The sequence below is a fragment of the Paralichthys olivaceus genome, chromosome 3, assembly GCF_024713975.1.
Source record: "Paralichthys olivaceus isolate ysfri-2021 chromosome 3, ASM2471397v2, whole genome shotgun sequence".
Taxonomy (NCBI): Eukaryota; Metazoa; Chordata; class Actinopteri; order Pleuronectiformes; family Paralichthyidae; genus Paralichthys; species Paralichthys olivaceus.
In genome coordinates, this window is record NC_091095.1 from 20614268 (window position 1) to 20636925 (window position 22658).

At 43.4% G+C, this 22658-nt stretch overlaps 3 protein-coding genes across 11 annotated transcripts in view; 1 reads left to right on the plus strand and 2 right to left on the minus strand.

Moving 5' to 3' along the window:
- The first annotated feature begins 2102 nt into the window (after window positions 1-2102).
- Window positions 2103-3525, plus strand: LOC109625560 (putative claudin-24). Its single transcript, XM_020080828.2, has one exon. It carries the CDS (start codon window positions 2310-2312, stop codon window positions 2988-2990), a length of 681 nt encoding a protein of 226 aa, XP_019936387.2. The 5' UTR covers window positions 2103-2309; the 3' UTR covers window positions 2991-3525.
- Window positions 3526-5971: 2446 nt separating this feature from the next.
- Window positions 5972-9998, minus strand: cldn34a (claudin 34a). 2 transcript variants are annotated; one of them, XM_020080925.2, is made up of 3 exons: window positions 9879-9998; window positions 8644-8762; window positions 5972-8315 (listed from the first exon to the last, which is right to left on the minus strand). In XM_020080925.2, the coding sequence occupies exon 3, from the start codon at window positions 8223-8225 to the stop codon at window positions 7446-7448; it is 780 nt and encodes a 259-aa protein (XP_019936484.1). In that variant the 5' UTR covers window positions 8226-8315; window positions 8644-8762; window positions 9879-9998; the 3' UTR covers window positions 5972-7445. The 2 variants fall into 2 exon arrangements, with proteins under 2 accessions (XP_019936484.1, XP_069378553.1); XM_069522452.1 differs by having other exon boundaries at window positions 5972-8762.
- Window positions 9999-10130: 132 nt separating this feature from the next.
- shroom2a (shroom family member 2a) overlaps window positions 10131-22658 on the minus strand; it is a 31653-nt gene continuing 19125 nt past the window's right edge. For 3 of the 8 annotated variants that reach the window (XM_020080915.2, XM_020080919.2, XM_069522449.1), the window contains 8 exons: window positions 21223-21345; window positions 18436-20866; window positions 17910-17995; window positions 13689-14294; window positions 12518-13093; window positions 12071-12242; window positions 11694-11966; window positions 10131-11593 (listed from right to left, as the gene is read on the minus strand). In XM_020080915.2, coding sequence (XP_019936474.2) covers window positions 11321-11593; window positions 11694-11966; window positions 12071-12242; window positions 12518-13093; window positions 13689-14294; window positions 17910-17995; window positions 18436-20866; window positions 21223-21345 — 4540 coding nt within the window. In that variant the 3' untranslated portion in view covers window positions 10131-11320. Of the gene's footprint in view, window positions 11594-11693; window positions 11967-12070; window positions 12243-12517; window positions 13094-13688; window positions 14295-17909; window positions 17996-18435; window positions 20867-21222; window positions 21346-21646; window positions 21665-21977; window positions 22080-22658 lie in introns of all 8 variants that reach the window. The other 5 variants (XM_069522445.1, XM_069522448.1, XM_069522446.1 and 2 more) reach the window with 3 other exon arrangements.

Consider the following 22658-nt stretch of genomic DNA (forward strand, 5'->3'; position numbering starts at 1 on the left):
GTCAGATCATGAATTCCGATCGTCACTTTAACCCTGATGTCCTGTCTGTGTGCATCACGCCTTGTGATGTTGTGTAGCAGATTTTTTTCCTTGCGTTTGCGTATCTCATAAACTCTAGAGCGAATCAAACAAACATAAAGGAAACTTTGCCCTAATCACATGAGGTGAGTATTGGTGTTTATTGTTAACGTGCAAAGTAAAGAGTGAGGAGGAAGGACATGCAGCAGGGTAACATGGCACAGTAAAAGGTACCTGGGCCCCCCGCTGCAAAATGAATGTAGTGGACACCCAACAACTCGTGAATGCAAACATTGGGGAAAGTATTAACCAAATTAACCAACATGAGCAAGAATAAGTCAGTGAGAGGTTAGGAAGTCACAGGAAGTTACACATGCACTGTATGTGTGTGTGTGTGTGTGTGTGTGTGTGTGTGTGTGTGTGTGTGTGTGTGTGTGTGTGAGTGAGGGGAAGCTGGAACACAGGATCTTTGTCTCCCTCTATCTGTGACCTGGAGAACTGCAACAACACTGACATGGTACACTGTATTTCCTCATAGTTTACTTGAAGCCTCTGGTGCAGTAAAATCAGTATGACTTGAAAATCAACTGGAATTTCCCCTGAGCTTCAATTTGGGATTTCGAAAAGTACGTTCTTTATGTCTGTGTCACTGTGTCAGTTATTTTTCTTACTGGTGAAGTTTGGCGTTATTCGGCCCCTAGTGCATCACACACATGCACCACTGCTGCAGCCTCACACCAGAACACCAGACTGTGTGTGTGTGTGTGTGTGTGTGTGTGTGTGTGTGTGTGTGTGTGTGTGTGTGTGTGTGTGTGTGTGTGTGTGTGCAGCCGAACAAATGTAGAGTCTTTGTCAGGACGGCTCTGCAGTCATGAGTGTTTTCTTCTCCAGAGGAGGTGGAGTTTAGCAGGCTGGGGATTTTTATCTGTGCATTTTTGTCTGTGTGTGTCTTGTGTGTCTTGTGTGTGTGTGTGTGTGTGTGGAGCTGGGAAACAGTTTCTCTCATCACAGCTTTGATCTATAGCCTCCTACATCCATTTCCCACAGGCTGTGTAGTGTTCATATGAGAGCCACAATAAGCTGCACTGTCATTTCTCTTTCAGTCACATGCAGCAGGGGGCCTGACTGTGGCACAGCTACACCAAACTGATGAACATCAAGAAGACATATTGTTGTCTTACATGGACAAATCTCAATATTCATGGAGACACTTTTATTTTCTTTGCATAATTTTATTTCATGGACAATAAATTAATTAAGAGCCTGGAGCATTTCCATATTGAAGAGTGCATTTTGAGTGCACTAACAATTCTCCGACAAAGTCCTCATCGTAACACACAGATTCAAATAAAGAGGTTTTATTTATTGTCTGGAGGTAGCTCAGTTTATGAGAAGCTTATCTTTGTCTGGCATTCATACATAAATATAAACCTGGCCTCATTGTGCTGTGCTACACGTTTATTTGTTTTTTAATCAGTCATTAAAGTTTACATATGTTATTATTTATAAGTTAGTTAGCAGAATAACATGAAAACTACTGAATGGATTACCAAGGAAATTGGTGGAAGGATGTGGTACTGGTTAAAAAAGAACACCTTAAATTTTGGCACAGATTTGGATCAGAAGATCCAGGAATTTATTTTAAATTTCCTTTATGCATTTTGAGTTTTTAAACATTTGCCTTGATTTCTCAGAGAATAATTAAAGGATCTCTGCGAAAGAAATTCATGATTTTCAAATTCAGTCATGTTCAGAGGACTGGTATTGAAGAGTGGGTGCAGTTTGGTGCAGATCCCCCATAAATTCAGGATTTAGTGAATTTAAATGTGGTTTGATAAGGGAACTGTTGGGACTTGGCAGAGGTAAGCACTCTGTCATTCTAGTTTGTGTTTCTCATTCTGCTGAGTCTCTGAGGACATACAGGATGCAAAAACTGACATTTTACATAAAACATAAATATCCTGTCTAATGGCATCCCTTGGGGCCTGCTATCACAGAAAAAAGCATTTGACAATGATCTTGAGGCCGCCCAGCCATCTCTGCCTCTGCTGCCCATTGGCACAGCCGCAGAGGAGCAGAATGACCACAAAGGGGAGGGCCCGAACAGGCCCCCCTCTCCTCCCCGCAACTCAAGACGTGTGCTCCTCTGAGTGGGAACTGTTTGTGAAACAGCTCCGAGTTCAGAGACCGAGCAGTCAACTCCAATTACCAGGTGCCTTGAGCAGCGTCTGTCCTGGCTGGACATCAACAGGCCTCTCCAGAGAAGAAGGACTCTTGCGGCTCCGTCAAGCATGGAGGACAGAGAGAGAGGGATGGACACTCGCGCCTGTGCTTTGGAGCTGCTGGGGATGCTGGTCTATGTTGGAGCGTGGTTGTGCGCTTTGACTACCACTATCTTACCACAGTGGCTGACCATGTCCACCGCTCTGCTGCCTGTGGAGAGCTACGAGCTGGGCCTGTGGGAGACGTGCGTGGTCCAGGACGTCGGAGGCATGGAGTGTCGATCTTATGACAGCCTGCTGGGCCTCTCCAGTGACCTCAAGCTGGCCCGCATCCTCATGTGTACATCCCTCGTTGTGGGCATGCTGGGAATCCTGGTAGCTATACCTGGACTTGACCTGGTCAACATCTGTAAAGAACGCAGAGGCTGTGGAACCAAGAGGACTCTGACCACTGTGGGAGGGCTGCTGGGGATGGTCTCTGGAGTGCTGTGTCTGATCCCTGTCTCCTACATGGCCCATTTAGCCGTCATACATTTCTTTGACGATAAAGTACCTGACGTGGTGCCGAGATGGGAGTTTGGAGATGCCCTGTTCTGTGGCTGGGTGGGAGGATTTCTCCTCATAGTGGCCGGGCTGCTCCTGGTCACCTCATGCTGGTGCTCACAGGTGGAGCTTCAGCCGGTGCAGCAGCGACGGTACCAGGTGATGAGTACGGACTTTAACATCAGGAAGCGAACAGAGTACGTTTGAGGGATCGTTCATGAAAGATTGACCTGCTTAGAGACTGACAGCACAACACAATCACCCGCAGAACTGCACTTCATTCAAACAGCTTGTTCACATCTGGTTTTACATCACCGCGTAAAAAAGGTTTTGTAAAAGTTGGACTCATTTCAGCTACTTCAAATGGCTCACCTGCACAATCAAACATTAGATTCTAAGATGACCTGCTGTGACCAGTAAAAATGAATATTTTTTTAAAGATATGTTTTATAAGATGCTTTATATTCCTTCCTCTGTGAGCGCTTCAGAAACCTTCTCCTATCAACACCAGCAAAGACAAACGTAGAGTCGGATTCACAAGAAAGTTTAGCTTTTAAAATGCTGTGATTGTAAGTTATTCTTCATACTAAAACATAGAGGCACATTTTTCATGTGCCTGGTTGAGTTGGCTTACGTGCTGTGACGGTGCAGCACATTCAGATGATTCATGTAAAGACTCATGTTGAAATTCTATTGAAAAGTTGTTTCTTGTTTCCATTAAAAATGTAATTGTTTTGCTCTAGTACTGTATTCTCTGTTTGTTAGTCCTGAAAATGATCAGATTTAAAATGGATGACGAAAAACTACCAAAGTTTGTCCTCAGTTATGTCACAAACATGAAAACATGGCTGCTCTATTAGTCACGTAAACCTAGTTTTGGTGAGAAGCGTTTCCCAGTTGCTGTCCAACAACCAGACGACAAGCTGAGCGGGGGGGCGGTGGCGACTGGAAACAGCCGTCCTGGTTCATCAGGTGTGTCTGCGGCGGTGGAAACGCAGCTTGAGACTAATTCCACCAGATTTCCTGGTCACTCGCTGAGCTAAGCTGTGTTTAATGAATGCTTTAATGGGCAGTGTGTACTGTGAAGAATGTAGAACAGGTTGCCCTTGCGGCTCCCGCTTTGACATAATTACACAGATTTGCCAAGGTCAGAGGGCGACGCTGCTCCCTGCGCTGCAGTCTGTATCATTTTCACACACACAGGCCCAGTGACATATATGGGGAGGATTTGTACACCTAATGGTCCTCGTTGTGGTGTTGTGGCTCTTATAGAAGGACGTTAATGAGAGATAATGATGTTGTTGGGGCCAGAGACATGAGACTTCACTTATCAGTGCATCTGTCGGGCCTCACGGAGCCTCTGACGCCACACGGAGCCTCTGACGCCACACGGGCGGCAGCGAGGGCCCCGTGTCAGTGCCCAGTGTGAGGGCAGCAGTCAGCGGGGGAGGCAGTGAAAACAACTTCATGATTACTCTGAGACTCCAGTGGCATGAGGAATTATGTCTAAATGCATCCGACAGCAAACAAACAGGGCTGCTCCCAGGGGCCGATAAGTCAACTGCTCACAGGGACAGGACATATTGTCAGACTCTGATAAGATATCACATTCAAGAGGTTGGAAATCACAGTTATGTGAGATCAGTCGTCCACTGCTCAACTCATTAAAGATAAAAAACATGAAAACATTCCTGTGCCCTAAAGAAATCCAATACTTGCTTCTGATGGGGAGTTCAAATCTCAACCTGAATAAAATCACACCTGAGTGACCGTAGTTATTTTGTCCAGCATGGCTCCACCTGGAGATGACACCGACTGTAATAAGTTTTATCTGATCTTGATCTCTGGGGGTGATTAAAACTCTGAGGACAATAAAGAGTTGTGTCTCAGGAGGTAGAGCAGGTTGTCCATTAACCAGAAGGTTGGTGGTTTGAATCCTTGGGCAAGATACTGAACCTCAAATTTGCCCCTGACGGCTGTACCAGAGGTGTATGAATGCTGCGTGATAGAAAAATAGAAGTGCTGTATGGACGTGTGTGTGAAAAAATGTGTGTGATAAGACTTGATAAGCACTAAATACATATTTTCTATTCAATGGTAAAACACTGAATGCTTTGATCTGACACACTTAAAGGTCCAGTGTGTAAGATTTAGGTGAAAGGGAACTATTGGCAGAAAGTATGTAGAATAATCCTCATGATGTTTTCACTAGTTAGTTACATCTAAATTGTATGAATTACGGTTTTCTTTAACCCAGAAAAGACTCTTTATATTTAAATACTTTATATTTACATTGAGGGGACCCTCTCTACGGAAGCCGCCATGTTTTTTACATTAGTCCAGACTGAACAAACTAAACACCTTTTGAGTTTTTATGACAATTAAAAGGTACCACAGGTTCTTTTTCATGTTTGGAAGGAGAGGGTGAGGTGAGGGGTGTTCAGCTGCAACATGCAATTTTAACATTAGATATCACAAAATTCTACACACTGTACCTTTAAATTATTTTTAATTGAAGTGATCATGTTCCCTTCCTTCTCAGTCGGACAGAGTCGATGACTAAGCAAAACAGATTAGATAAAGCATGACCAGCTCTGGGTATTATCAGCCTGACATAATATTATCTCTTATCTTATCTCTGGGGTGGTGAAGACAGAGGTGGAGGGATGAACAGAGAATTATTGAAATACTTTCCCAAAAACTCTTATCTGGAGGAATGTTTCTGAATAATATTTAGTTACACTCAATTAGACTAAAGTCAGTGGATGTCCTGTTACACTTTACTGGCTCTTTGATAATACAGCTCACCACCGTCGTGATGTGGTCAGACCAGGTTTACCATTCATCCACTTATGAACTTGTGTTTTTGACGGAGAGCTGTGCTCGGCTGAAGAGGGTCTTTTGTTCCTTGGCAACAAGCCGCCTCCAGAGAGGTGCAGCGGGCCACTGGGCCACAGTGTGTGCATACGTGTGTGTGTATGTGTGTGTGTGCGTGTGTGAGTGTGCTTTGCCTGGCAACAATCACGACTGTGAGGCGGCCCCCTCTCTGTACTCACATGCTTGCTCGCGTCAGCCTCCTACCCAGGTCACATGAGCAGGCCCCCCAGTCAAGCTGACCTGCTGCGATCCCCCCCTCACATGGTCACATGGTCATAGTCAGAAGCCCAAACCTCGGCAGGTCATGTAACCTCCCCCGGCCCGTGCGGTGATAAAGCTGATCAGTCATTACAGGAACATGCAGGTTACTCACTCCACACAACATTCAGATAATGCTGAAGAGATAAAGTTTATTGTGGCCTCTGCAGATATGAATCTGTCCCTGGACTCTGGCAACTTCCCTCCAGTGAAGCTGTTATTAAGCTGACTGGAAATAGATTTCTCTAAGAACATGGCAGCAGGAACTCATATCATATCACACATGATGTTTTATATTACACCACAATTACAAGGCTGCTACAATCATTATTTCTGTATTAACGATGGTTCACATGACAACCTATGTGTGAAAGGTGCCACTTGTGACAAAGCCACGAACAGTTATCACAGAATGTCGAGCTGTTTAACACTATATAAAATTTAAGCCTCTTTCAGCTCCTTGGTTTGGTTTTTGAGGCCACAGCTTCATTTTTCAGGTTCATTCTCGCAGCTCTCAGATTTGTATTTGCCTGTAGTGAGCAACTTCTTTCAGCAAAGAAAAACTCAAACTCCCCCATAACCTTTCTTACTGAAGCATTTAGAAGCTGCAGAGCTCAATTGAGAGAAATAACTTCCACAATCAGGTGTACAGACACTTGAATGCTGATGTTGCTTCATACCTGTAATGACCTGGTTATGTTATAGTTTGTTCCTGCTGGAGGCCAATCAGTTGTCTTGTGTTTCTCTGGGTATTATTTCTGTGTAAACTCTTTTAATAAATGTACTTCTACCAGAAAGCCCTTCTTGATTTAATCTGGACTGTTAATTACCTCTGTCAAGGGGGGTTTGTTTGTTTACTGGCAGGATTACGTAAAAACTACTTAAGCTATTTCCATGAAATGTTGTAAAGGGGTGGGACGTGACCCAAGGAAGTGTTGGAAGATTGTTTTTTCACTGTCTTCAACATTGTGTGGCATTTTTCACCATTTTCTCTGATTTCTCTGGGTTTGATCAATGGATCTTGATTAAAAAATGTGACTATGAGTGAGTGAAATTTGATGCAGATTCGAATGAGTTTTAATGTGGTTCCATAAGGGGCCTGTTGGGCCTTGGAGGAGTTATGTGCTCTACTGAGTGCTTTTACCTTATTTTATCTGTTGTCTTGCTTATTTTGAAGCATTTTGTAACTGTGTTTTGAAAAGTGCTATATAAATAGAGTTTGTTATCAATATCATATGTGGGTTTATAAAATAGAGGCGATGCCAGCATTTGAATGTCACATTGTCAGTAATTCTTTAATAGTAGTATTTGATTTAAGTTTATACTTTTCAGATTAAGGTCCAGTGACAATATATTCTTGTCTGTATTATTCTGGATTGTTCAATATCGATGTAACATCCTAAACAAAAAGTAAAGCAACAACAATAAAACTGTGATCGAGCAGTACTGTGATTTAAATGGGACTTTATGGCATTATTTGTCTCTTTCTTTCTCTTGGATGATGAAGATGAAAACAAAGATATTAAATCAATTAAATTGTTCCTGAAGTACCATTTTTTTGTGTGAGATGTCTTCACTGAGGAATGCAGGATTGTCAATGCCCTGGTTGACTCCATTGAACCTCTGTGCCATGGTTGTTGCTGTCCAGGGACCATGGAACGATTCGCTGGTGCGTCTGTGAGCCTCTGACCTCAGTGTGTGGCGGGCGTACCTGTAGGAGAGGAACAGCAGGCCGCTGATGAACATCAGGATGGAGGCAAAGATGCCCAAGGCGATGGCCGTGCCGACCTGCTGCCTGACAGGAGCTGCAGGGACGTGAAACTCAGGGGGAAAGTCAATGGTGCTGTTGATGAGCACAGAGTTCATGTTCAACACCAGCGGCACCAAGGAGCACAACCCTGTGAACAGATACAGGGTCCCTGCCAGTATGAAGAGCAGCCTGATGTTCCTTCGATCCTCCACAGAGAAGTAGGCCATCCTCATGGCCATTGCGCCACTGATGTTTCCTGCCAGGCCGCAGATCGCCGCCAGCACCATCAGCACCTGAGCCACAGGGATCTCCAACGGAAGAAAAGAGTCTGAGATGCTGATGCTCCGACAGAACTCCATCTGTGAAAGGACGTGTGTGTAGAAACACACCCTCCAGATACCAACCCAGGCCACGCCCGAGGTGATGACGGACACGTCGTCCACGTGCCACAGCCGCCACTCGTTGAGGCCGGCTGTTGCCATGGTGATGATCCACGCCAGGACGCCTGCCACGAGGCCCAGGAACTGCCAGTGAGCTGTGTGTGCCAAGTAAATCATGGTGTCCAGTGTGCCCTGCTAATGCTCCGAGAGACTGACCGCAGACTTACACATCACAGAGTTCATGCAGCATCTCTGGTTTCATCACGCCTGAGGAGAACAAACAGAGATCCAGAGCACAACATCCATTTATAGTATTACTTTCAAATGTGAAATACTTTTACATGCTGGGTACTAAAACCTGCAATATGACAGGAGGAAAGCAGCATCCTTCAACATGTCAGTGGTGACTTGTATCACAGCAGATACACCTCAGAAAGAACCTTTAAAGGTTTAGTTCACTCAAATAATCAAAACACATACATCCTCATGTAACCTCTTACAGTTCAATTTAATTGTAATTGTATGTCAAAACATATATTATGTCGAGGCACTTCACATAGTGAGATGGAAAGCTTACAATATTATAGGCACTCACAACGTGTCAATACTTATTGTGGGCGGACATCTGCCTCGACCAGTTGTGGTGAGCGGAGAAAAATGGGGGAATAGAGTAGGATCAGATCTGGATCCTGCTGCTGCAGGAGTTAGAAATACCTGCAGATACACAGACACATGAATAATTTTATGATTAATAATTTTATGATTAATAATTTTATAATTTGATCTACTGAGGCTTTAGAAAACATCATCAGCTCAATACAGTCAACATGAATGGAACTAATCGTGTGAGACGAGGGAACATTTTAACTGCACTATTTTTATGTAAATGGTTGAACTGATCCTTTAAGATGTGTTTACGAAAGCAGGTGGAGAAAAGTGATGTAATGAAATGTATATATAGACTGAAGAACTGAGACATTAAAAAAACACATGCTGTTATTTCACTGTTATTATCTGTATATCACATTTACTTTGTAGAGCTGTAGAAACATCTTTTATAACTCAACATTAACCACTATATCATTCTCACAAGGTTTCTGTATAAGATCTGTGTTGCAGCTCTTACAGACTGACAGTGTGAATTAGTGGTAGCATCGTAGTAATTGTGAAAATATTGTGTAAATGGGACAAACAAATACTATTTACTCTAATATAAAAACGTGTATGTACACAGACATCAGACACGACAGAGATAAGAGACAGTGTTAAGTGCTGCAATGTACTGTGACCACAACTGTCATAATAGCTAATATAATAAAACTTACATGTATAAGAATGTTTCTATAATACCACTGTTTGTAGCATAACACCAAATTAAACCCACATTGAAGTGTGTTGTTTAAATTCCTCTTTTTTCCACAAATTCCTGGCTTTTCATTTACTCAGCTTTAAATGGGTAAGTCCTAGATTTGTTTTGGAACAATGCAGTTAAGCCTCCTGTGTGATCTGAATAAATTCAGTCTCGTAAGTAGTTACATTATCCAGGATCAAGAAAACATATAGAAATACAGTGGGGTGAGGAAAAAAAGCTATAACGTACCTTTGGAAGTTTTAGAGCATAACAAAACCTCTGAGGTGAAAATTCCAAATGTACTTTTAAGAATGATTAGACAACGCGCTGCAGTGGAAGTGTGGAGAAACCGTATTCTTCAGTGACAGCAGGTACTATCTCTTCAAGCACTGGTGCAGTTAATGATTGTCCATTTAAATCTCTGCAGGTAAAGCACAATAATAAAACAACCCTGACTTACAATCTGACCTTTTACTCACCAAAATTAGTCTCAAGTTCCGATTTTGTCGATTTCAAACACTGCGTCTTTCCAGAGATGCTGTTTTATATCAGAGAAGCTTGAATCCGAGTGACGGTTGACATTTTCGACACCCTGAAGCACCTGCACGTTAAAGTTACTCCGTGTCTCGTCACTGTATTTTACCTCCACATTATCAGCGGAGAGGAGGGCGTGGTGGAGTTAATGAATGACAGTGGAAATGAGTTAAGAAGGAATCAATCAAACAAGAGTGTGTGATCTCAGCAGACTCTTTATTTAACATAAAGGAGCACAGCTGATAAAGTGTTAAGAGTCAGGCTGTAGCAGTGCATGAAGCATTCCAAAATGTGACACACTCAAATGTGCAGAACAAACGTCCTCCAGCAGGAGTTTCACATCTGAACACACTGATTTTATCCTTAAGGTCTGAAAAATGCTTTGGAAAGATGTCCTCCCCTGTTTGGTGGCAAATGATCAACCTGAAACATTTTTAGTGTTGAAATTATTAAGAGGTCAAGTAACATCTGTGGTAACTATGCATGAAACATCTGCACCGTGAATAACAAAAACACAGTGAAGCAATAAGACGAAATACAAAAACACTTGGTCAACATACAGTGTACGTGTGATAATATCATAATGTAAAGTTTTCTGGTAGTGGATAAAACTGAACAAATCGGACAGCAGTGGATTAAAGAGCGTTCAGTGACATGCGGTGATGTGGACGACTCCTCGGGCACTTTAACTGTGGATTTTACTTGAGTTAAAATCTGGATGTGAAGTGCTTCTTCTGTTCAGTGAAGCTGAACAAGTGCTCTTTAAAATGACCAGTTCATTCACAGGGCTGCTGCACTATCAGCCTTCTGTCTTCATTTGTTTTTTGTCTATTTTGCAGAAGAAAAGCGAGGGCACAAAAATCTTAGTACAAGGCCACTAGTTTATATATAAATGTTAACAAACATGTTTGTATTTATTGAAATATTTGGCCAGATTTGATGGATTATGTGAATTTCAGAGGGTGACATTATTTCAACATAAATCCCGATAAATACTTCTAGTTGTTCAGCATGTGACACACATCATCAGGTAGCACGGCTGCTCAGATCAGTTGAAGATAAAATACTGTCCCCTCCTGCCCGGATTCAAAAGGCTACAATAAATTACTAAAAAAAGCCAAAAATGAAATAAAAACAGCAAAAAAAGAATCAATACAGTGGTTGGTTGAGAAAAGCAGCATCTTTCACTATGAAGCGATGGATGCTGTCAGTCTGTAGCGGTCCACTTCAGGAGATATGAATTTTTTAAAATGTCAGAAAATGCAACAGGTCGTTTGTCTCCGCAGCTTGACGTCTCTGTCTCCCTCTACTGGACACAGGACTCAGCTGCATCTTGAAGCAACACAACCTGAGTCCTGGGCTATTTCAAAGACCGTGTCCAACTTCTTCACAAGGACAGCCTCTGTTCTATTGGCAGACTGTCCATCAGACACTTGAGTTGCTCCTCGCCCAGTTTGATTTTGTCTTCGAGCTTGCGCTGCTCAATGATGAGCGCGGACTTCATCTTGACAAAGTGCTCATAGTCCGTGAGGCTGTCCTCCTGCAGGTAGTTGGCCAGGATTTCGTAAACAACACATTCCCGCCGGTCCAGGTTCTCCTTCAGCTCCTTTGCATCCTCATGCTGACGGATCAGCAGCTTCCTCTTCTCAACCAACGTACGCTGAAAAGGAAAGCAACATTAGGATTTGTGAGGATGTGTCATATTTCCTCCAAAGACCTTCAAACCATCTGTTAGACTTCTAAGGATGACCTTCACTAACCCTCTCCTCAGCTGTAGTGTCCTCCTCCAGGCTGTTGAGGGCGTTCTCCACTCTGGCCAGACGGCCTGACAGGGACAGCAGCAGACTCACCACCTTGTCCAGGTCCCCGACAAACATCCTGAACTTGTCCAGCTCATTGGGTTTGCAGACCTGTTGCACTCGGGCCTCCACCTCGTCTCCCAGAGCGTTGTTGTCCAGGATGTCCTCCTGAAGACTCTCCCTGGCCTCTCGCAACACCTGGAGCTTCTTGCTGAGGCTGTCGATCAGCTCTTGCTACATTAAAAACATTTAAAAAACGATCAATACTATTCAGTGACAAAAACTAGAAACCTCAAACACTGTTGGGGGTGATTTGTTTGTGAGTGTGTGTGTGGTACCTTCTTATTGGCCAGATCAATGTCCAGTTCGTCCTCTGACTCTTCCTCTTCCTCTTGCTGCTCCTGCATGTCCTTCATCTTGATAAGGAGTTCAGCTTTGGGAGCAGATGTGCTGTAATATGTAGAGCTGGTCACCATGGTGACAGCTGCTGCCATACTGTCCTCCTTTTCCCTGAAATAGAAATGCAAAAAATGGATGAGAGATGTAATTGTCCACACGAACAGACAGGATTTAGTCTGTTTGGAGAAGCAGCTGCATTTTAAAACATTTATACATTACTATCAGAAAATTATTTCAACTTTTATAAATGAATGTTAGCAAATTCATGACCTACAGCAAATTATTTGAACTTTTTAGTCACGACTTTTAGCTAATATTCAACAGTGTCGTGTGTTTTTATGTAAAGAAACGGGTTGAAACCTCAATCAGATCACACGCAGACTGACCTTTCCTCGGCAGGTCTGGTGACTGTCTGTTTGACTGGCACCTTCCTGCGCTGGTGAGCTTCCTCCAGCAGCTGCGCCCCCTGAGGGAAGATACCCTCCATTAGGTCCATGGTGGTCTTCATCTTGCTCTGATCCAGAATATCAGCTAGTGACTTGTCCTTCCCCATGATGTCCCTGGCCAGCTCCTCTCTCTTCTGATCCTCCATCACTCCCGTGATCACAGCTGTCCTGTTGCTGACGGGCTCGTCTGTGAGCGGTTCTGGCTGCTGACAGCTGGAGCTGATGTGATCTGTGATTGTGGTCATGTATGTGTCTCTGTGGGACTTTGTGTCTGACTGAGCAGCTGGTAGCATGTCGGGCTCTCTCTGCCGGGTGAAGGCGCAGAAAACGGAGTCCTGCCCTGCAGCTGTCAGACTGTTGAGTCTGTTAACACCAGGAACCTCAGCTTCAACAGTAGGCGGGTCACTGTGCTGCAAATATGGACTTTTCTCCATCTCAGCGAAGCCCTCTGAGTGGATGATCCTGATGGGAACTTTCTTCACAGCAGGATTTTGGCTTTCTATCACATGCTCAATCCTGAAATATCAGAGACAGACATATAAAATTAAACTCTGTGGAGGAGGAGCAGGAGGAGAGAAAGTCTCTTGTTGCAGTTATTCCAGTCATACGATGATTAAAAGTTTCATTGCATGATGGCAAATTAGTTTTTTTTTCCGTGCCCAGTGTGCTGGAATATCTAAGACATGTGACTCCTCCCACTCCTTTGGTTTCTGCTCGCTGTAATAGTCCTGCTGTACAATCTGAAGCTCACTGCAGATGATATCAATTAATTCTGAATCAAGGAGATGAAAAAAATAGTTTCATGTTTGGGGCTTTAAAAGACATTTTACTTTTTCAGCATTTAGCAGAATTACGCCAAAACCACCAGTGGCTTTTATAGACATGCAGAGAATCCCTCTAATTTACTGTGGCTTGATGGCACTCACATGTTGGTTCTACACAGGCAGAGACTCTCAATAAGCTCCTTTGTACATGCAGCATAAAGACACGATAAGTTGAGGAGCTGCAGTTACTGTGTTCTGACTGAACACAGTGGTAGTTTTAAGTTGCAGCAATATTATGGCATGTTTGAACAGTTCTACTGTATCATGAAATAAAAGAAAAAGTTTACCTGTTTAAGTCTTCATCCTGCAAAGAGACTGGAGGCCTGTCGCTGAGTCTCTGAGGAGAAAACTGTGGAGATGGTGAGCGCTGCCCCTCCATACTGGTCGGCCCTGAAGGTCTGTAGGAGGAAGCCGGGGGAGAGGAGGCAGGCTGAGGATTGGACGTTGACAGATGATGTACTGCCCCTTGTCCTTTGTCCACAAGTCCTTTGCCCTGCTCAGAATCTCTCTTTGCAGAGTGGGTGGGGACAAAGGTGGAGTTACTATCAGTGGTAGGAGAGCAGTCGGTGAGGACTTCACTTTGGGAACTGGTGGAGGACTCGTGGGTGTTGACCTCTGGGCATCTCTGAGGGGGAGGCTTCTCCTGCACAGGGGGCTTCCTCCTCGCTCCAGATGGCGGCTCGTTGTGGCTGTGGTCCGTGGGCTGAGGGAGAGCACACTCAGTGACACTGTGAGAGAGAGATGTGGGTCTGTGGTTCTCGGTGGCAGGAGCAGCTCTGTGTCTGCAGTCAGGGTTGGCTCCTGTCATGGGCGGAGGGGGTGGTGCTGAGTAACGTTCAAACTCCTCCGTCTTTTCTCTCACTTTACAGTCACTGGGCCCTCTGTCAGAGAAGCTGAGGAGCACAATAGAAAGCTTTTAATTACACAGTCAGGCAGCATGGACTATCATCTGCAGCTCTATCAAATAATACACTGCTGTGGAGGACTTGTTCCTCGCTCCAGCAGCCACTATGATTATGCCAGCATGAAAAGACACACGTCTCCCTCTCTTTTGCGAGCCTCCTCCCTGGTAACTGTTCAGCTGGCAGCGTGAAGAGGAATATTTCAGTTCCCACAACGTCTTCGAAGAGGAATAAATAATGCTCCAGTGCAAAGAAGCAGGAGAAGATCACTTTTTCCTGTCTGATTCACATTTGCACTTTTAACTCTTTGGAGGTTTAAGTCAGACATAGCACAGGAAGAAAAGATCACAGCGATCATTAAAGCCCTGATAGTGAACTAATGGAGCATAAGTTATCGAATAATAGGATTTGGAGATCATAATTTAACCATACATCACAATGGAACGCTGCCGTTAACTAAGCAGTAGAAGTACATAAACTCCTAATGCTGTAGTTTCAAGCCCACAGGGGACACGTCAATACTTGCTTATACAGATTCAATAAGAAGTTCTTAGAAAACACATAAAGCACGCAGCTTTGATGAAAGTCAATGTTGTATTGGATGTGCAGTCACAAGACACAGAACAGTGACTTGTGGACAGAGGCCATAACACAAACCTCCCAATCTGAATTCCCTGAAGCTGTGAAAAGTTACCCAGTGTACAACTGTTTGTGAAGTGGACACCCTCCTTCAGTCTCAGCTCTAGACAGAGCGTGAGAAATATACCTTGCACAAACATGAAACACGATGCCAGCAATATCCAGTGGTCACGTTACAATTATGATGTCAGTATTAATCCAATGATTCACGTAGGTAAACATGGTAAACACATCACAGGAAAAGTAACTGAGTTACCATTGTCTACATAGAAAAGCTTCTGTTAAGCATTTTCTCTCTGGTCCTCTCACGCTGCTTTCAGCCTTGAACTCTTAAGGATGTCTGCATAATTTGGTCGAGACTTTCTCTCGTGTTTCACACATGAACAAAGCAGCAGGAGCCTCTCTGCTCAGACGTGTTCACAACACACAAATCTGCGTAGCATTCAGGTGGAGGAGCAGCAGGCAGAAGCAGGATGTAAAATAAATTCTGCTGCGTTGACAACATATCGACACGTCATCCTGAGATATTTGTGTCCTCCTGCAGGGGATGTCCTGCTGTTTTCTCTCTCAGGCCTCTTCAAGAATCAAACATGAGACTAAAACCATGATGCAAACCTCGACAATCTTTTATACCAAAACCAGCTGTCCCTGCCCCCCTGTTTAAATAAGACTTCAGAAGATCCAAGAACTGAAGTGAGGATTTGGAGAATGGTTACAGAGATCATACACATTACTTCTCAACAATAATTTTCTTTTTGAAATAAGAAACAAGAGAAAATTGGAAACTAAAAACAAAGAAACTAAACAAAAAAAACATAAAATATATGTATAAAACATATTGTCCCAACTCACCCAAATTAAAGTTTTACTGCTAACATGCCACAGAACATAAGTAAAAGCAAGTGTGCTGTCTGTCTGATAACTCTCTGAATGACAGAGGCCACCTGTTTCTCTTTATGCCGGTATCACTAACACTTTATGGGTGGAGTGCACTTCACTGAGCTCATCTCTCAGACTTCTGAATGACAATAATGTCCTGTGCACTGTTGTTGTCATGCAAACGTGAGCATCATATGGTGTAGCTCGTACAAAGAGGTTGCTCAACACAGGACACTCTACACCTTTCCAAGAGTCTCACCAGTAGCAGCTAGATACTGCACAAAGACTCCTGAATAACTGGTTACAGCATGAAGTCATGAGTCACTATACGTAGCTTAAAAAAAGCAGCTTTTGAACAGTTGAGGTGAACTGTGCTTAAAATCACAAAGCGATAAAAACGATCAAAGCAGCTGTCTCGAGCTTAAGCTCCAAAAAAACACTGGAAACTACATTTCACATAAATGCAAGATTCTGGATAAAATGAAAATGATTTTTTTTGTGGAGATCACAATGCTCTCTTAAGGTTTTATTTTTCAATAAAAAATTGAATTGCACTGCACTCATTTACCTGATACAGGAGGAAACACAAAATATGAAGGTGCCTGCTATTGGATGGGCAAATCAATTGGACAACAGAAAAAGGGAACATTCCTTTTTTTTATTTCCCAATTTTTTCCCCCAGAAGTCATGTCTGAAATACTATACAAGACATGTTCATCTTACTGATGTTGGTTATTAAAACCTTCCATTGAAACCTACAGTTCTAGTCAGAGCTGGAGTTGATATTTTGATACTTTAGGAACCTTACCTTACCTTAGGGTAAAGAAAAACACAATTCAAACAATTTAGGTGATTACACACATACATATTTGTGAAAAAAAATCAATGGGATTATTTAATATTCAATTTCTGCAAATAGATCCCTTTCACCTAAATCTTACACACTGGACCTTTAAGCTCAAGAGTATCTATATGCCAACATGGTGACGGACCTGGATGAGATGTTTTGGTCTGGACCAAGCAACTAGATGACATTGCCACCAAGACAGCTGAGCCACTAGTATGGTTAAAAATCCAATTATGCTAAATTGCAGATCTTATAGATGATAATTTCATTCCTCCGAACAGATCCCCCTGAACCCGTCCCCTTTACATTCCTATAGGCTGAAGAAACACTGCCTCACTGTCACAGACATGCCTCCCATACAGCAACAAGCCTCAGCTGAACGACACAAAGTGCAGCCACAGAGATGGCTTATGTTGTCACAGCTGCGCCAAGGAAGTGCCACTGGTATGCCCCTACAGATTATAAAGACTTCACTGTTCCCCTACAATCTCACTGCCTTCTGTCACTGATAAATCTCATGAGAGAAAGAATAAAATATCACACAAAATATGTTGTGATATGACGATATATAACATGTGATGATAGAAAAAGCCAAATTCCACTGGCTAGACATGTTTTTTGTCATTTGGTGGGAGTTTTTTATAAGGAGAGTGAATGTGACACAAAACATAGTAATTCCACACAGTAGAAAAAAAAGACAGGCTACCTCTGTCACATGGATGTGGTTTAGGTATGAAAAGTCTGACAGAACAAAAACTAATTTAGCCAAATATGCAGCAGATCCAGCACTTAACTCTTTTACCACCAATAATGTCAAACAGCATAGACAGTCCTTTGCATGAGAGCTAAAAAAACAAGGTTGAGTGCTCAAAACAAACCGCAGCCTCAAGACTTTGGTCTATGGCAAATAATATGGCCAAGAATTAAGAAGATGGAGAAGAGATAACAGCTGGTTTTACAACGTACGTTTGCAGAGACATGGACCCTAGAAACACATAACATATGTGTATGTTATCAGGATATGAGGTTTTTGCCTTTGTTCTACAACCCTCCATGACCATGGTGCAAGATAAAACTAAATGATATGGTCAAATAGTACACTGTACATATTGTATAGCAATCCCTAAAATAAAACTAGTAAACTAGAGTATACTGCATTCTATATTTGAGAAATAAATGGCAAGTCCCACTGCCTTTGAAGCTATCGCACCAGCAGGTTTGATCTAAGAAAATGTACTCACGCTGTAGCAGTGCAGAGCAGTTCAGCAGGTTTACTCTGCGTCTGGGAACACTCAGTCTCAGACGTCCTTGCAGGTACTGGAATCTTCTGTAAATAAAGTTTAAATTTGAATAAAACATAATCAGTTATGCAAAAAAATAAAGAAGCCCTTCACTATTCAGAAATGAGACTTCCAGCTATGACAAGAGCCGAGTCATTATGTTATCCTTCTTGTTTTCCACTGGTGAAAAGACTCATGAGCAGTTGATGCCCCTCTCACTTCCTCAAGCTGAGGGTGTGTCATTATGTTCAAACATGGATTAATATTTGACTTGGCTTTTTCCTTTGTGCCTTTCATTTCAGTGAGTATATTTGTTTTAACGAGAAGTAAAGTCACCTCTGGGGCTTGGTACAGTTGCAACTTTTAAGTAATTAAAACAAAGGTACACCCAAGAGACAGCTCAGGTCAAAATGTTTTATTATTATTCCAATAAAATGTTTGCAGAAGTCATTTGGAGATAAGAAAAAAATCAGACTTTGTGCCTCACCTGTCCATACATGTCAGCTGAAGGAGAGGATCTGGATCTCTCGTGCAAACAGGTGGTTTTAGTTCTCTCCTCTGGCCCTGGATCCAGGATGTTATCAGCTGAACGGTACCGTCCAGAGGCTCTGGTTTCGGCTGGTTTCTTCTGTGTATTCCACCTCGCCTCATACTCCGCGAAGGTGCCCAGTCGTTGCTGGTCGAGGACAGACTGTTTGTGTTCAGAGTAACGAACTCTCTGGTCTTCCTCAGCATACTCTCTGCTGCTGATCCCTTTCACTGTGTCTTCTGCTGAAATGATGGAGGGGATATCTTGGCCCTGGTTGACCATCGGGCTATGAAGGGGCATCTGATTGGGGAGCCCAGGTCTCCCACTTTCTTTAATGAGCTTCTGTCGATCTAGTGAGGAGCTTGTATTTTCATTGCAAGGTAGATCTTCCTTCACCCCGACTTCATGAATTTTGTCTGGTTCAGAGAAAGACCGTACCTTCTTTTCTGCAGTAAAACGCTTCCGGCCTCCAATACGAGTTACCTGACCAGCAGCAGCCCCCGATTTAGTTATTACTGATTCAGTGACAGTTGGCAGAGGGGGGACATCTTTACGGGCCAGTGCTGAGGATGGGTAGTTTGGTAAGGCCTCCGCTGCAGGGTTCTCAGCTAAGACAGGCTCCAGGTCTTTCCTCCTGAAAGATGTAGCCTTGAGCACCCTCGCCTGTGCTTCCTTCAGATGATCCTTGTAGGTGTTGGTAAAGGATCCGTCTGCAGACGTTGGGGTGGTGCTTTCAGTGGACTTCCAGATGTCCAGCTCTTCTTCAGTCTCACCCTCAGCACTGGGAAGAATGGCTGCACTCTTACTTTTCTGCAGCTTGGCTCTCCTCATTTGGATTTCATTCCTTAATGTTGTGGCAAAACGTTCGTTGCGCTTTACCTGCTTGCCTTCAGGGGACTCCTCCGAGATCGTGCCTCTTGTTTTTTCGTCTTGGTCTGCTGCATCCATGGACAAAGAGTGCAGCATGGGGGTGGCATGAGGGCTGATTTTATTGTTTGCTTGACCATGATATCTGATGTCTTGAGGTATTTCTCTGTGTTGTAATTGGAGAGACCTTCGCTGTTCAGATTGTCTGGTAGGAGGGTAACTTGTGTACTGAGCTTCTGCACTTTGTGTGTTGTGTCCTCTCTGGCTTCCCCTCTCATCAGAGCTGGGTTTAGCTACAGTGGTAACTTGGTGCTTGCTGTATCCGTTATTATCTTTATTGTAGTGTTGTTGGGGCAGGTGATACTTCACTTTGCTGACTGTTTGTGGGCTCAGAGATTTACGCTCACTTCCACTTTGTGCCATGTCTGCTCCGGTAACACTCCTCCTGTCGTCTGGTTTTCCTAACATCAGCTGGGTGTTAGGCTGCGTGGGCTGGCATGTTGTGACACAGTAGTACCGACTGTGTGCACTGCTGTCTGTGATCTGCTCATTGGCTGAAGTAGACAGGGAGGTGCTTAAGTTCCTTCTCTGGTTCTGACCAAACTGTTGTGCAGATGTGTTAGTAGGCAGTTCTTGCATGCTACAATGGTAGCCACCTATGTTCTGTGGTTTTGGTGCGGACGTAGCCCAGGGCTGAGAGAGAAAAGTGCTTTTGTCACTGTGGTGTCTCTGATGGTGAGGCTGGCCTTGCCGAACATCACTGCTGGACAGGGAGTACTGCTTGTTTGAGCTGAACTGGTTGTGGCTCGATTTGTCAGATGAAGGGTAAAAACCGTCACTTTCATTTTTCAGGGAAAGGATGTGACTGCGGCGATTATCAGAGGACGTCTTACAGGAGCTGTGTGAATCAGGTCCTTCAGTGTGTGCTACGACAAGTCCCCTTTCATGTACCTTAGTCGCAGCAAAACTGTCGCTGCGTGCAGGTGGAGGGGGTGGGGGAGGTGATGGAGATGCACTCTTCTTTTTCTCTGGGACGTGCCAGACTGGTCCAAAGCTGATTCTGCTTGAAGTGGAATGGCGGGAGCCAGCCGGGTCCTCAATCTGTGGACCCTCAAAACCTGCGTTAACACCTGGCATCTGAAAGTACGTGAGCCTATCATCGTGTTTTGCACCTTCAGTCAGGCTGTGGCTGTTTCTACTATTGCTGTGATTGTTGTGCTTTCCTCCTGCATCCCACTGGCTCACTTTATAGAGCATGTTTTCTGTTGAGGCAGCATTGCTCTTTGAGAGGGTGTAGTCTGGTGTGCCAGAGCTGGTGGAGAAGGAGCTGTAGGCTGAGTCTCGTTTCCCTCCTCCCAGGTGCTCCATACTGTTGTTGGACTTGGCAGGTGACAGCTGACCAGCAGAGTACGGGTGTGACACATGCTCTAGACTGTCCATACTCCCAAGAGAGCTGAACTGGTCGGACACTCGGCGCAGGTTTGTCTGCTCCCAGGCAGAGGAGAGATCAGTGGAGGATGAGCTAGAGGTTAAAGAAAATTACAAAATGTGAAAATACAATACAAACTGCCAGGTTTTCATCTGCAAAATATGATATATATATTACTTTGTTATATGATATATTTATATTATTCTGTGTTTACAGAGGGTATAGAATCTTAACTATCAATTCATTTCACCTTCACCCATTTTAGCCAATGCAATAGACAATTTCCTTGGCATTTCCACATCATATTTACCACCTACTGGACACAACATTTAATTTCTTGTAATGGTTATTTCGCTCATTAGAAAGACAATTAAAAAACGGACAAAAAAATCATAAAGTTTGACATGGAACACAGACTCAAAAGGCAAACTTCAAGATCCCAGAGTTACCTTGCATCATATCTGGTGTGCCAGACTGGCGTGGGTGGAGACTGTGTTTTGGCCGTCTCTGATTGGGTTTCGTTGAACTTGGTGGAGTGCCAGGAGTGAGGCCTGCTTATGGGTTCATTCCGCCTGAAGTGAGGGCAAAGAAAGAAAAAAAAAACACCAACTGGATTAGAGACCAACCCCTTATGGAAAACAGTATGTTTGCTTCCACATATGAATCTGGGTGACCAAAAGCTACAGATAAAGCTGTTGCTGCAACTTTGCTGCTGCTACACAGGGAATAATTATAAATACTTTTAGTTTTACTGCATCTTTATGAACACATTTTGTAGTGCTGACATTCAAAGATGGATTCTGTTGTGGATACTTTATATAAGTCTCAGCTTGAACACAAACTTTATACAGCAGTTATGCATGTGACACATACCCTTTAAAACGGTTCTTTCTGAATTGCATGTCAAGAGAAGGTAAACAGAACATATGAGCATACATCAGATGTAAGATGGTGTTTAACATGCTTTACAAATGAGATGAACATGATTCATCTAATGACATGAACAAAGAGACAATCCAAAAAGGCATGCCAATGAGGGCAGGTAATAAACCACAGGAGAGGGAGAGGTGCAGTAAGAGGTATGAAGATGATATTATTACTAGACAATGATTTATGTGATTGTGGATATGGAGCAGACAGGAACGGAGGAGAGAAAAAAGGAGGAACAGGTACTACTGATTACGATGAAGCCACAGAACTGTACCTCATGGAACTTCGCAAAATCTTCGTGAGAAAGCTTCTTGCCACATGCACGTCATTCTCTGAGGGCATTTTCTGAGCTACAATATCCACCATTTTCATATTCCTAGGCAGCAGGGAGGAGGAACACACACACACACACTAAGAGCTCACCGACAATTGACTGGACTCACAAAACAAAACAAGAGAAATACCACCAGACATTTGGCTCTGAAGTTTACTGAATAGAGGTTAATGAGTTGTGAGGGTCAGTGTAGCAAAAACTCAAAGGACAAAGGTTCTTTAAACGAGGCATTATCATAAACTGCTCTTAATTCACCAGACTATAATATGCAGTCTACATCGAGGTGCATGTTGGCTGATACATGATGTTATAGCTCCCTCTCCTGGTTACATTTGAGTCAACTTTTGTTGACACTTAACTAATTTTCATAGAAGTTGAGAAATATGAAAAACACCTACTTGAAGGACCTTATAAAAACAAAGACAAGACTATAATGAATCACAATGTGTTCTTCTCTTCTCATTCGGCTCATTAACAAAATGATACAGAGCCTAGGTGAGCTGGTTGTGCTCAGACCTTAGCATATGGTCCCTGGGGGGAACACAAATCCCAGCATGGGGTGGGGGATTTAGGAGAATAGAGAATCTCTTACACAATCAGATCAGCCACCTCACCCCTCTG